The 14,750-nt window shown below is 34.1% G+C and overlaps 1 protein-coding gene across 2 annotated transcripts in view; it reads right to left on the bottom strand.

The window, feature by feature from the left end:
* Positions 1-876: 876 nt before the first annotated feature.
* The window catches only part of SCEL (sciellin), a 107,396-nt gene continuing 93,522 nt past the window's right edge, over positions 877-14,750 (bottom strand). For both annotated transcript variants that reach the window (XM_032277431.1, XM_032277432.1), the window contains 6 exons: positions 13,426-13,518; positions 12,663-12,734; positions 9,949-10,023; positions 6,541-6,649; positions 4,417-4,519; positions 877-3,007 (listed from right to left, as the gene is read on the bottom strand). In XM_032277431.1, coding sequence (XP_032133322.1) covers positions 2,991-3,007; positions 4,417-4,519; positions 6,541-6,649; positions 9,949-10,023; positions 12,663-12,734; positions 13,426-13,518 — 469 coding nt within the window. In that variant the 3' untranslated portion in view covers positions 877-2,990. The remainder of the gene's footprint in view (positions 3,008-4,416; positions 4,520-6,540; positions 6,650-9,948; positions 10,024-12,662; positions 12,735-13,425; positions 13,519-14,750) is intronic.

Below are 14,750 nucleotides of genomic sequence, written 5' to 3'. Positions count from 1 at the left end.
TTAGTGCCCTCCGTTAGGTGTTAATATGACTTTTTCTAATCCAGGGATCTATAGACTTAAAAATGACCTCAGGTCCTCCACCAGCCTTGGCTTCCCAAAGTGTTGGGATTACAGGCGTGAGCCACCACTCCCAGCCAGAAGGGATACTTACTAAGCAAGACAAAGATCTAGTAAATAAGGGTTGAAATGGTGCCCCAATTTGTGTTGTGATAAAGTCAACATGCAATTCCAAAGTACATACAAAATATTCAACAACTCTTATGCATCTAATGAAAGATATCATCTAAGAACCAGGTAAGTGGCAGGAATAGATTCTCAGAGTCATGTGATGTTTAAGTTGGTGACAACATTCAAAAGTCAATATTCTAAACTCCATAGTTTAAACAGTAGGGAATGGGTCCAAGAGGGAATGTGGCTTACTCAAGTTATACACATATTTATAGGTGGCTCTGGGAACTGTTGAGCACTGTGGAATAGGTGGAAGTTTAACAGCAATTTGTTTACATTGTATCAAAAAAACCAGCAAATTCAGTAGTACAAAAAAAAAAATCAACATCCTTGTTAGTTTGCCATGTTGTAGACCCAACAGTCACTTGTTTTGGTAGAGCTCTTTATCAGGCTGAATGTTCCAAATGCTCACAATTTTCTATCACAGTAAATAAGTCAGGGAATGCACAACAGTGAGAGCTGGACCATCTCATCACTCAGATCTAATAAATTGAGTGATTGTAATCAAACCATTAAGATATACATATTACTTCTTGAATAAAATCTTATTTCTTGGCCTTATTAAAAGAGAGAATGTCATTTTACACTATACTATTTCTGAGATTATTATACGTCTTTGACTCTTTTTTAAGGAGGATATTGTCATGATGAAGGTATTCATTCTCTTTCAGAGACATCTTTTTATTGATGATAGAATTCAGGACCTAGTATCCCTAGATTTAGGCAATTGTGCCCAGGAAAAGTGTGCCAATCATAACATAATAGCCTGCAAAAAGTGAGATCTTGTAAGTTGTTTCAGGAGTCTGTCACTCCTATAGTGAGAATAAACCCAGACATAATGAAGTGATCCTGATGAATCAGACATAATGAAGGAGCTTGATGAATCAGAAGCCCTTCTTTCTCCACTTCACGTCCATTCCATCTTTACAACAGCTTTTGGTTTGATTTACTACATTATTGTAGGAGACAGGAATCATTAAACAGCTATAGAAAAATGAGATGTGTGTTCCTTTTAGGTTTTTATGCTTTTAAAATGATATTCAGATGATTTTAATTACTACAAAAGCATTGAGATGTTAATATGCTTTATATGAAAGGGAGGGATACTATTTCATCCATCCTTTTCTGCAGCCAATTTCAACTCTGAGAAAATTATTTCTTTTGATCACTCTGATAGCATGTAATAAAAGAACAATAAAACATGTGGCTCAATTACAACTGCTTCTCATCAAGCATGAATTAATGAATATAAAATCATTATTAATTGTTTTTCCTGGCTCCCTCTTCATAGGACAACAATTATACATTGCTGTATTTTGATAAGCATTTTGTGTTTAACACTTTGTGAACCAGGCTGTAAGAGGAACAGATGCATGAAATTATTACACAGGAGAATAATTCCAAATGTATTAACATTTGGAAAATACATGATAATCTTTTAATCTCCCTAGTTTCTAGCTGTTTTCCACAACTGCCTTAAAACTTCTCTAGAATTCCGCCCCAACTTCAATGTTCCACACATCTTTTTTCTAGAAACAGTTTCTATCTGCACATAAAATAGTTTAGAAGTTCAGTTTCTCACTGTTAATAATACTAGTTCCTCACATAATTATTACATGTTCAATTTCTTCAGCAAAGTTCCTTAAAAATAAAATCTATAGCTTGAGCAGTTAAAAATAAGTTACACAATGCAACAGAGAATATAATAGATTATGATCACTATAATTGACAAAATCAATGTTAGTGAATTATATTTACAAATACTTCACATAAAGATTCTATGTAACTGATAGTTCATTTTATTTTTATAAGCCTTTCATAAATATAGTGCTATGTAATATGAGTATATATAACAAGCTAAAGAACTTATCTTTTTAGTCCATAACCATTACTTCTAATAGATTATGTGTATATCCAGATTTTTGAAATTTAACAAATGATAACATGTAAGGTATACATGTCATATGATTTTATCTTTTACCCATAAATCTGTTTCTGTTTTTAAAAGTTTTCAAACACTTTGTCTGTTATTAAACAATGACACTAAATTTAAATTGTTGATACGTCTTTTCTAGTTCAATAGGCTTAACAAGCATATATGTATATATGTTTCCAAAGAGCACAAACTAAAACCTGCTTTATAATCAGAGAATTTGGGAAGCAAAAGGGACCTTAGACATCATTTTATCCAATCTCCCTTATGTTACAAATAATAGCACAGAGATCTGGAAAGTTTAGTGATTTTTAAGGTCCAAAAACTTTTTATGTTAACAACTTTCTGTCAAACTATATGAGAAAATTGCTGGTAGTATTTGTTTTACAGATGAAGGAAGCATATCTTGCTTCCTTGTGAGTTCTTCAGGATGTCAACAATGTCTATGAATCTGAATTCTTAGAGAAATAAAGGTGAGGAAATGAGAAACTTGGCTTTAATGGAAACCACCACCCACAGCCAACATACGGAGCATGAATGGACCTGGTTGGAGTGATAATGCTCTCTGCTTATCAGAAGCATCATTCCTTTGACATTGGTTACTGGAGTCATTTGAAATTATTGCTAATGCTAGCCAGAGAGCAGATGCCTCTTTTTATGTGTGTGACCTTATTGAAAACAATTAGATTACTTATACAATAGCAGAATTGTTAATTTTATATGAGTTGATCTTCAATGTGAAAGCTTTTCTAGATTACATATTAAGATAAAACTTGTAACTTTTAATTCCTTAATGAGAACTTTTCATCTTGATTTCCATGTGCCAGAGTTATGAAATCCACTTTGCTGAAAAAGAAAAAAAAAAAAAAGGTTAGATGAGCAAATTCAGTACAAAAACAAGCTCATCATTAAGATTCACAATTATTCACCCATAGGGTAGTGGTGAATTAAAGATTCCACTTTTCCTTCCACTTCTGAAATAATCACTGTGGCTTTTGGTCATACTGTGTTTTATGAGATGTCTGCGAGTCATCTCCTGACAACTTGTATGTACTATAAAACATGCAATGCCTAGGGAGTACATATGGGGGGAAGACACAAAAACTTCTGAGTCTTTTGGTAATCACACCCCCTAAGCCATATCATGAACTCCTAGGAAAATAAAAATGTTAGAGCTACCACTATGCACATCAAGACCCATGATATCACATTAGATCATCATAAGATTGCTAAATCAGAAAGAAAATTGAATATGAGAACTCTCTGGGGGAAGCAGAAAATAGAAGGCAAATATGAGCATAATTAGGTTTGCTCTTATAATTGATTCTGCAGCTTGATGGAACATGAGTTTCTGATATTTTTTCAAGGCATTTTCCAGATGTAGTCTGCCAGTTGCTCATTAATACCACACATTTGTCATTAAATTCCATACTTTGGATCTCCCATAAGAGTTCCAAGTGTTCCTCTTTCATTCATTATATCAACAAGACAGCAGGAAAAAAGTGCCTTTCACATAGTACTGTAGACCATCTTTTCAATATCATTTTGATTATTTTATCTACTAACTATTGAATCTAAAAGTAAAATGTGAATAGTAGCTTCTGAAAACAAGTCAAGTTTCACAGGACTTAATTTTGCTAATTTGCCTACAATGAGCAACATCTCTTAAATTAGCTTTTAAACCTTTCATACGTAGTTTATAGAAAATATTAGTTAAAAACACAGGTCCTCAATATCCTTTTCTCACATTATATATGCTAATTAAGACTGCAATTTATAGTAACATTCATCTTAAATGGATAAAAAACTTAAATGTTATATTTTTATGGAATTACACAGAATTTAAAGGTAATATTAAAAACCATTTAATGCAATAACCAAATTAGATTAAAAATTATACAGTTGTGAAGTGTAAACATAAAGGTCATTTATAACTATGGACTTCAATTTAAACAATTATGTGAGTAGACAATATCTTTTTGTGTTTGGGAAAAAAATGGAAAATTTTCTAAAATAAATTACCTTTTTGTTTAGTTGTATCTATATCTAATCTGATACCAGAAGACAATATAAAAGTTGACTGATTTCGTACCATTAAACAAAATACTACCATAGTATAAATATCTGTGGCTGAATTCTTAACTAAATATAATTAATAAAATGTTTTACTTTATTAAAATACAGCATTTTAAATGATACCAAATGTTCATTAACATTAACAAAAGTGATAAATGCTTACAGAGTGTAACACTTACCCATAATTTTAGAGTAGCAAGGTCCACAGTGTATTGTCTGTCTATAAATCCAAATACTGTCACCCGCTTGTAGATTTTCCAAAGGCCGCTTGCATATTTCACACTAAAGAAAAAAATATATACGCAAAGTTTTTATTGTAAATGAAATCTTGATTTTTAGAGAAACAAACATAGAAAAGTCCTTTCAGTTCATTCAGCACTGTCTTTCACAGCAATGCTCAGATGGAGACTCAAGAGAAAACACAGGGCAATGAAGAGTGTACTTGTCTATAATCCAAGTGCTGAACTTTTCAGATAAATTCTCACATCATATCTCTGCCATCAAGGAAGTTTTAAGGGATGTCTACCACTGGATTTTACTACTTCACTCACAGTGGAGTATAAATGCCCCAAAATTGTTTATGCCAAGGACAAGATGACAAAATATCTCAAACGAAAACACAAAGCTGCATTTATTGTTCGCTAACTTAAGGGAGAGCTAATTATGCTGTCCAGGCACAATCTCATGAGTGAAATGAACTGCTGATCTGACTGGGTCTGAGAAAAAGTTTATTTTAAGTAGTACTGGTTAGAGGTAGGAAAGGCTGACCTCTGCTTTAGATCTGTCCACTGCTGATTGGCTGACTTCCAAGCATGAGGCTGTCACTGATTGGTTGGCTTTCAGAAGCAAATTCATTGAAGTAAACAGTTGTTGATTAATTGGACATGTCTAAACCAGTTAATGTGACTCGCTATTGCTATGGCTATAGAACAATCAGTATTTTTCTAAGAGTGTGAAGATGTTTGTTTTTATTCTTGGGAATATTTTATTGAAATTACATTAAAAATAGAAATAAATGATCTAAAATATAATAAATGAAAATATTTACCAAAAGTGATGATCAGGAGAATATTCTTGTTTTATATTTTTCTGTATAGTAATTTTAAATAAAAAGCTACAGGCTAAATTTTGTTTAATTGAATATATTTCATAACTAAAAGCAACTTCATGTTCTCATAACTAATTATACAACCTGCAAATTATATTTTTATATAGGATTCTATATATTATGCTCTAAAATTGAAATGTTTTGCTCAAAATGAGTTACTATATTTCTGACTGCTTTGTGTCACCATTTGAAGGTCATTGTAATAGAAGCAATCAATTGACAAAGTATTTCATTCTTTGAGTGGATTTAATAATTTGTATCAACTGTAGAATATTGCACTAGAAAGAACCTATATATTTGGGCCATTTTTTCTCCAACTGACCGCACATTAGATTAATAAAGGAGCTTTTTAAAAATATCAATGCCCGATAATCACCTCTAAGATTCATGATTTAACTGGGGTTGCTCTGGATCATTCTCTCTTTTCCTCATCTCCCCAGATGATTATGATGTGCAGACAAGATTGAGATCCACTAGTCTAGTCAATACCTCATTTTACAGTTAGGGAAACTGAGGCAAGGTAATTTAGGTGGTTGTCCAAAGTCACACAGTTACAAGCAAAGGCAAGACTAGAACTCAGGTCTTCAGATTCCTGTTTAGTGCTTCAGTTACACCAGAAACAATGATGTTGACCTACCCAACGTTATGGCGAGAATGCAAAGAAACATCCTAAGAAAGCACAGACAATGAAGCTTTAGTCTACTAATGAAAGCTTTATTATTATTTATTGAGCCACAATTAACTAATTATGCTCTCAAAGCAGACTGACTTTCACATATTGTTAAACCCATTGCTCCTAATTTTGTGATGTAAGAAACTGCTAGCTTTCCTCTCAAAAATTTATTTTCTTGTTTTGATTTCATCACATATTTTCTGTAATGCATAATTTAGTAAAGTGTTGTAAAAACTTTTATAAAAAGACCAAGAGGGAGTTTTTTCCACAGATTTAAATCTCTAGGGTAAGGGTGAATAAATGTGTCAGTAATCAACTCTAAGCCTAAAGCCAAGATCGTAATTACAAATCTTTGAGGTTTATGCTGAAGAACCCAGAAATATTTAAGTAGTGTATTATTAATGTGGCTGACAGTGCTTCTGAAAGCTTTTGCTTCATCTCATGCATTTCATTAAACAATTATTTTTATTCCAGTCATTATGCAATTTTTTATTTAGTTAAGTGAAATAAACACATCCTTACCTTAAAGCAAGTAGAATGGCAGCAAATTTGTAATTCATCTAAAATCATTTTAGTTTCCACACCCAAGGGTTTTCGGCAATAAGTGCACATATCTCTTTCAATGACAGACCTATAGAGACATAAGCAATTAAAAATAAATTTGCCATAATACAAAAGACAGATGTATTCCCTATAAACTCATGTGGAAACAGTATCCGACGATATCTGAAAGTATCTGACGATACTTCAGAAAATTTCACAAAATCAAGGAAAGTTTGGAGTTTACTTATTCTAGTAATAGAATTGACTCTTCTAGTTATCTCAAAATGATATCAAGTAATTAACATGAAAGAAAGTCTCAAATTATTAATTCATCAGAAATCACGAGTGCATCTGGGTGGGATAAAGGTATTCAGTGTCCTAGTTGAACCAGGGAATATCTCAAGTACTCCTCAGAAGTAGTTGAGGGTTTTTAATTATTAACTTACATATATCATGTTACAGATTACATGGAAAAATTATGCTGCAGATTAATATACGTTTTCAACTCTCAAAATATTCAATAGGCCCAAAATAGAAATCCATTCAAGAGCATGTTGATAAACTCACAAAATGATGGGACTGTAGGGGCCAGAGTCACCAAAACACTCCTCAAGGTGCCACCGTAAGACTCAGGATGTAAGAATACCTCCCATGACAAAATTTATGCTCTCCAGCAAGATATAACCCCACCACAAATTTGATGGGGAAGAAAAGAGAGTTACATTATTTATTAAATAACAAATATGAAATATTTGTTAAAATGATGTCTAACAGTAAATGATCTGTAGATGTGATCAGCAGAATCCAAAACATCTTGAGTCACACCAGAATCTTAGGAAAGGATCCTTTTCCTTTTGTAAGGTCTTAGGACTGTCTTAAACAGCATCCTGCGGAGCGTACTAGTTTCAGGGGATTAGCATGCAGGCCTGACATTTCCAGAGTAGGATATGTAATGGAGTAGTGAAATTAAGCAGCCAATATTTATGTAGTTCTTTATATGACATGTGCAGTACACTTTTCTCTGCACTTTACTTACATAAACTCATTTATTCTTTATAACATTACTGACAAGCCAATATTATTATTTTTATCATCATTTTAGTAAAAAGGAAACTGAGGCACAGAAGGATAAGTAATATGCCACTATCATGAAACTAGTGAGTGGAAGAGTAAGGATATGACTGGAGGCAGTGTGGTCCCAACACAATGAGTCAAGATCTATTGCGCTCATTGTGTTGAAATGAGTTAGCAGTACCCAGGAAACACTAACCTATTACCAAGCCCAGAAGTAGGAGCAGAGAGGAGAGAAAATGAAAGGAGGGAAAAGAAGTGGGAGAAGAAAGGCGTTAGAGTAGATAAGCTTTATCTAGCTTTATACTTTTAATCATTCTAGAAACCTCTTTCTAAATCTCATGTATATAAATAAATATTTTCTGCTTTCATTTGTTCTGTACCCACTTGCTTATAGCTACCTGGCAAATATTTTCCTACAGATTATCCATAAACACACACACATATGTATGCATACACTTTAATTTCCCACTTAAGACTGAAAGCACTTCTATAGTAGAAAATAGGTGCTCTGTTTCCTTCATTCATTCCACAGGCACTGATCTAGGAGCTGCAAATACAAAGAGTGGTGAGACAGTCTCCTCTGACAAAGCGCTCTTTCCACTGCACGACGTAAAGACGCATGATGTAATGATCGCAGTGGAATACAGGATATGGAAAGAGTGAAGAGAGCAGAGCCAAGAGAACCACTAACCCCTGGAGTGAAGTCAGGAACACCTTGTCAGAAAAAAAGTGCTGTATGTGTTGTTTGAAGAGGAAAGAGCTCTCAAGGTGGGCTTGGTGGGGTGGGGATGAAGGAATGGTAGAGGAATTCCAAACAGAGTAAACAGAACATACAAATATGCTACTCTGGGAGGGTATTTGGAGGGACTGAGCATCAGTGAATATTCTGCAGGAGCAGGTTCTGAAGGGCCATGGAGAATGTGCAAAAGAACTTGGACTTCATCCCGTTACATGAGAAACCACTTTAAACAGGATTGACATGCTTAGATGAGAACTGTAAGAACATTGCTAATTTTACACACTATCAACAGTAAACGTTGTATAACCAACTGGTCTCATAGAGAATTGAATTCTGCAGTGATGACTAAGAAAAATTTCAAAGCCGCTTTAGGAACAGGATTTGAAGTCTTTGTATTAACAGCAATACTTTTATGAAGAAAGTTTTCCTCCCTTTTAACAATAAAAATACAAGCTCAGGAAATGCATTGATGTTGGTATCATCTTTATTAAGATCATACATTTAGTCAAAGATCTTTTCGAAGCATTAAGAAAAACCTCACTCTGTTGTTTTTTAATTGGTTATCCAGATGATATCTGTAGTTCTAATGCTAGTGTTGATGACTTTACTGCTCAAAGAGGTGTGACTTATAGGCAAGACACTCAACAAAGCATTGCTATGGACCAAATATTGGAAAAGTCACAAGAAAGAGATATAATTTTGATGCCTGGTTCATCCATGTTTCCCTTAGAAAATGGAACAGAGGTTCCTGTTTTCAAAAAAAAAAACAAAAACAAAAAAAACCCATTTACTGAGTACACATTAGGTGCCAAGCACTGTGTTAGAAGCTGAGACTTCACATGAAAATAAGATATGTCTCTACCTTGGCTGGGGTCATACCTCCAGCCCCTGCTACAAAGAAACACCACCAGTGGAATATCAGACATTTCTATGACGACTTGTTTCTAGCGCTTGGGTTGAAATGATTCGTTTACTCCATTGAAAATCTGCAGGTCATACTCTCATTGAATGTCACCTACGTGACCCACTAACATTAAACAGTAAAAGAGGATCACTAACAGCAAAAACCTGGAACAGGGCCAGTTCACCAGCACTCAATCAATATGCATCATACTCCACTCCTGGGAACTGAGCTTGGGCCCAGAGTGGGTCACAGCAGCATATCTGCATGGCTGTTTGTAAGCCAAGAAGGCTGCAAAAAAACACAAGGAGGGAGGGCTGAGGGCACAGTCTATGGATGCAATGAAGCCTAAACGCTAATAATGTGGCAGTCCTGGGGCCTCCTGGGGATCACTAGCAGCAGAGGGGCTGGCCTGGGAGGCAGCTGTAAGGCACAGAAAGGCCTTTTGATAATGTGCATCAAAATCAGGCAGCAGCAATAGCCAGGAAGCCAAGAAACAAATTCCTGGATGCAGAAGTTGTCGTTATTGAGTTGCACTTTGTTCTGTCCATGCACATTCATGACAAGAAACATAAGTGGAACCATCTCTAAGTACAAAGGACAGCAAGATGTATATATAAATGTGTGTGCATGTATATGTACTTTTTATGTATGGAAATAAAGACATACTCACCTATCAGAAGTCGAATAAACAGTTTGTATATATTTTCCAGAGACATTCTCGTGATAGCTATCCTTGGGTGATTTACTAGGAACAAACATATATGCACATGTGAGAATCAGGCGATTTTCCTTATGCAGATAAGAAAACACACTCACACTGTCTCATGAAGCCTCATAATATTTTATTTTTGTGTATGTTACAAGCCAGGATGATGTACTGACACCTTTTTTTAATCTATTGAAATATTGACACACAAGTCACCCCCAAAGTGACATATACATCAAAATAAATGAGAGGGTAAGGCATACAGAAACAAGTGTGAGCAGGAAAAGAAGTCCACATCTTTCATGAAATGTATACTTGCACCTCATGTGTTTACTAAAGAAAGCTACACAGAATGTAACGTAGATAAAGGAAATCACAAAGCACAAACAGAGCAAGAACATAGACACATACACCATTCCCAGGGAGAAACTGAGATTCTTGAACTTTTAAAGAAAGCACAAAAGATTTTTATTTTTACTTGAATATTTCCAAGAATAATAACTTAGAATGAAAGCAAGAGACGTATAATTTTTTAAAGTTTTTTCTTTTCTATTATGTAGATTGTCCCAGTTTTTAAACACCACTCTTTCCTGAAGACAAATAAAATCTGTAATGTCCTAACCAGCTGGCTCCCATAATTGCTTCCCAAGTACTTATGCCACCTGGAAATATATTAAGAATAGAAGCAATATATTTCTTTTATTTCATACAATGAGTGATAACTTCATGACCCTCTCTCTCCAAATTTTCTGTAGGCAGACTGCCTTCAGAACTAACATCTACTATATGAAACATATAATTCTACAATGCTAAATAAGGATTTGCATATATTTATGCAGGATGCACATATCACGATTCCCATTTTATTGACGAGGAAACTGAGACTAGAAGAGCAACATCACTAAAGCTACATGATTAGGAAATGACAAAGAAGGATTTAACCTCAAATGTGACTCTAGGGACTCGGTATTGTACCACACTGCCTGTCAATGCAGATTTTAGGGAACTTAAGGGTGTCTGAGGTATATCACCATCCTTGCTAGGTTAAGGTACAGGAGGCAGCCAATCCTTCCAGAGGTTTCTAGTCAACAGACTATTAGCCTGATATGCCACACTATTCATATTTTCTGTTTATAATAATGAGGCTCAAATTCGGATTCACATCACAAACACCTGAAGAGTTTGTTAAAACACAAGTTCCTGGGCTGTAGCTGCAGAGTTTCTGACTAAGCAGGCAGGAGTGAGGCCAAATAATTTTTATTTCTAAAAAGTTCCCAGGTCATGCTCATGATGCTGGCCCAGAGACTATGCTTTGAGAATTACTGTTCTGTATGTGAACATGATACACATATACATATGTACATGGTATATAGTATGCAGTTAAAAAATAAACTATAGTCATTACAATAAAATAAGTATGTTTTAGTCTTGGTACTTCTATGAATCAAGTTAATATTATTTTATCCATCTATCAAATTAATTAAAAAATCCAGAGTATGATGTTTAGCAGAATATTCCTAATTCTTAAAAAAATCATTCATTATTCAAAAATCAATATTGTAGTTGTTTGGCATTAGCTCCCATAAGACATTTCTTTAAAAATCAAAATGTATTGATGTGACATTTTATAAAGATACAAATATGAGAGATTACTATGTAAATATAGAAGAAAATGCCTATGTTATTGTTCCCCAATATTTCATGCCTTGCCTTTACTATGATACTATTTGATATTATATATCTTTTTATCAATCTATTTCAGATTTAGTAACTACTTGCTACTTTAAAATTTACTCTGAAATTTTTAACTTTTTGTTTAATTGAAAGACAGCAAAAATCGCTGACTTGAACACACGAAAGAGTGAGAATTGGATTAAGGAAAAAAATCAGTGTTGATGTTGCATTTTACAAGGTAAATTATGCATGGGTTTGAGAAACCTTTTTTGGAAGACTGCTCACCTCCTGACATGTATTGAATTTCCTGGATCCCTGTCACAACTGCCTTCCACACAGAAGCCTCCCTGAATACTCTGCTCTGAGATATCTTTGAAATGGGCTTGGATTAACATATGGGTTGTGTATACCAGAATTTGTGTGCCCTACCATTACTGTACTGCACAGCTGGGGCAATTCTTGTTTTATATTCCTTGAAAACCAAATGAATTATTGAGCCCTGACCTTGGTTTACATTTTCCTCAACATCCATCACTCCAAGCAGCAGATTTCAAGTGAGACATCAATTTCCTATAACTTGGGCTACGATACACTACTCAAAGTTATACCCCTTATTTTAGATTGGAGGTAAACAACAGTAGATAGAATCATTTAATTCAAGTAGAACTCCAAATTAGTATAGGAATAGTTGTGCAATTTTATAAAGCTTATTTTAACCATATAGTTATATACATTTATGTGAGAACTTTCAAATGGCAATTCTATTATGTATACCTCTGTTATATTAAAATATTATTGAGTTCATCTAATGGCTATAATTATTTATAGCCCAAGTATATAATATCAGAAACATTATAGAGAATTATATATGTAGAACTCAATATACTCATAAATGGTCTTCTATTTGAAAGAAGCACACCCTAAAAAAACAGCATCTCTTATTAAGCATAGATCCTTTCAAAATTACAAAATGAAGCAGAATGTTTTAAATAAACTTTGAATACCTATTCTCCACATATGTTCTTGTGTACACAACAGTATCCTTTGGTCCTTCCTGCTTGGGGCCAGTGTTAGAGCTGCAAAACAAATCATTTTACTTCATGTTTAAAGCTTATTTGCAGGGATAACAAAAACAAGGCAATTTTCTAATTCAATGCAAAATGTAATGCACATATGTTCCTTCTGAACTATAATGGTTGAAACATGAATGTTAGAGTGGTAGTAACACACCACTGCAACCATTTTTTTGTTTCCATTTTGTTTTTAACTTCCATTGTCTTGGTTTACTTCCAGAGTATTGTACAAAACTTGGGCACTAGGTAATTCTTTTGTAGAGCACGAAGATTATTTTTCAATATTTGTGTATGTTATAGTGTCTCTTTCTCTGATGTCCCGTTTATATTTCCAAACCATAACTTTCTTCATAAACCTCAAACCAAAAGTAGAGTTAAATTAGCTACCTTGACAATATCTGATTTAATAAAGCCTTTAGATATACCTAAAGAATGTCACACTAATGTCACAATCATGCTTATTTAAATTATAGGCTTTTTAGGGGAAAATCAGGTTTGATACTTTCCTATCCAGATGTCACACAATGACAGAGTCACTAACTCAACACTTTTATGTAAGGCTGTTTATACAGGTAACCCGCACATAAAATTAGAAATTTCTGCATTTCAAAGGAAGGGTCAGTTGGATGTGGGATATTTTCAAAAAACAAAAGGAGAACAGTCCTGTCATTTACTCTGCAGTTGGCCACTGTACCTGAGATTGTTTCTGGCTTCATAAGCATAGGAAGGGATTCTTGTGGACTGGTTGTGTAGAGCATTGGTGAACCCATTGACTTGGCCATCTAGCCTGAGAAAGCAAACACAAGTATTTGGCACTTCAAATCAAGGTCACTAGAAGTTTTTTGTTTTATTGAAATTCTTCTTAATTAACATATTTTACAATGTGAATCTCTTTGTATTTGCCTGGCTTCTGCACAGATAACACAAATAAAATACATGTATTATTTTACTTCCTCTACAGAAACCTCTGCCTTGCCTTTAAGAATAATCTATAGGTATACGCCACATTATCTAACATTGTCCTTTTTATCAAGGTTAGAAACCATCTGAAATTGGTTCCTGTAACATTTTCACACCAGCAGTGCCATTATAGAAAGCTTCCCATGTACAACATATCTAAGAGTTTATTAATTGAATGAAAATGATCCAAACATTTCTTTGAGAAATTCCAGTCTTCATTTTGGTTTTGGTGGAAGGCAATATTTTGAAGATGGCAGAAGAACTCTGACCTAGATTTCTGCTAATCTAAAAATGTCATGATGCTTAACAAAATGTAGGCATATTTGCTTTTTCCTATGGAAGAGAGGAGATTGTTAATGCAAGAATAGAGAAAATTATAACTCCTTTTCCTCCTCCATGTTAGTAAACTCTGACATAGAAGAGACATGAAAACCTAAATGAGAGTTTAAATCTTAATCAAAACTTGTGATTCTCAAACAGGCTGACTTCCAGATAGCTCTTAAAGAAGAGGAAAGCATTTGTTCACATATTACCTCCCGCATACAGAAAATCATCTGGTTTTAAGGCAGATGTTTCACAAAACATACAGCTGAGTTAAAATTCTACTAAGTGATGAGAAAGTGGAATTAATATTATTAGGTTTTCTAACATGATTATTAGAATATGTCATCCCAAGAGTAACAAATCTAGCTAAGAATCATTTGAAAATATTAAAATCATGTAATATACAATACAAAACCCAACTTTAACAAGTAGAGAGCTTCAAAGGACAGAGATTGTCAGTGAGTTTGAAATGCATTTGCATTGTCCTCAGCAATATAATATCAAAAATCACCAGTTTGCAAAATCTGCAAACAGGTGAGATAAGTAATTTGCAAACAGTACTGTTATTGGCTGAGATGTATTCCGCCAAAATTTATATGTTTAAGCCCAAACCTTCAGCATGACTATATTTGGAGACAGGGTTGATAAGGAGGTAATAAGGGTCATCTGAGGTCATAGGAGTGGGGCCTTAAACCCATAGAACTGGAATTCTCATAGAAAAGGAAGAGCTACCAG

Source organism: Sapajus apella, unplaced genomic scaffold (genome assembly GCF_009761245.1).
Source record: "Sapajus apella isolate SASKATOON/1434 unplaced genomic scaffold, GSC_monkey_1.0 scaffold9, whole genome shotgun sequence".
In the NCBI taxonomy this organism is placed as follows: domain Eukaryota; kingdom Metazoa; phylum Chordata; class Mammalia; order Primates; family Cebidae; genus Sapajus; species Sapajus apella.
The sequence above is the reverse complement of the archived record's forward strand: the minus strand, read 5'-3'. Positions and strand labels throughout refer to the sequence as shown.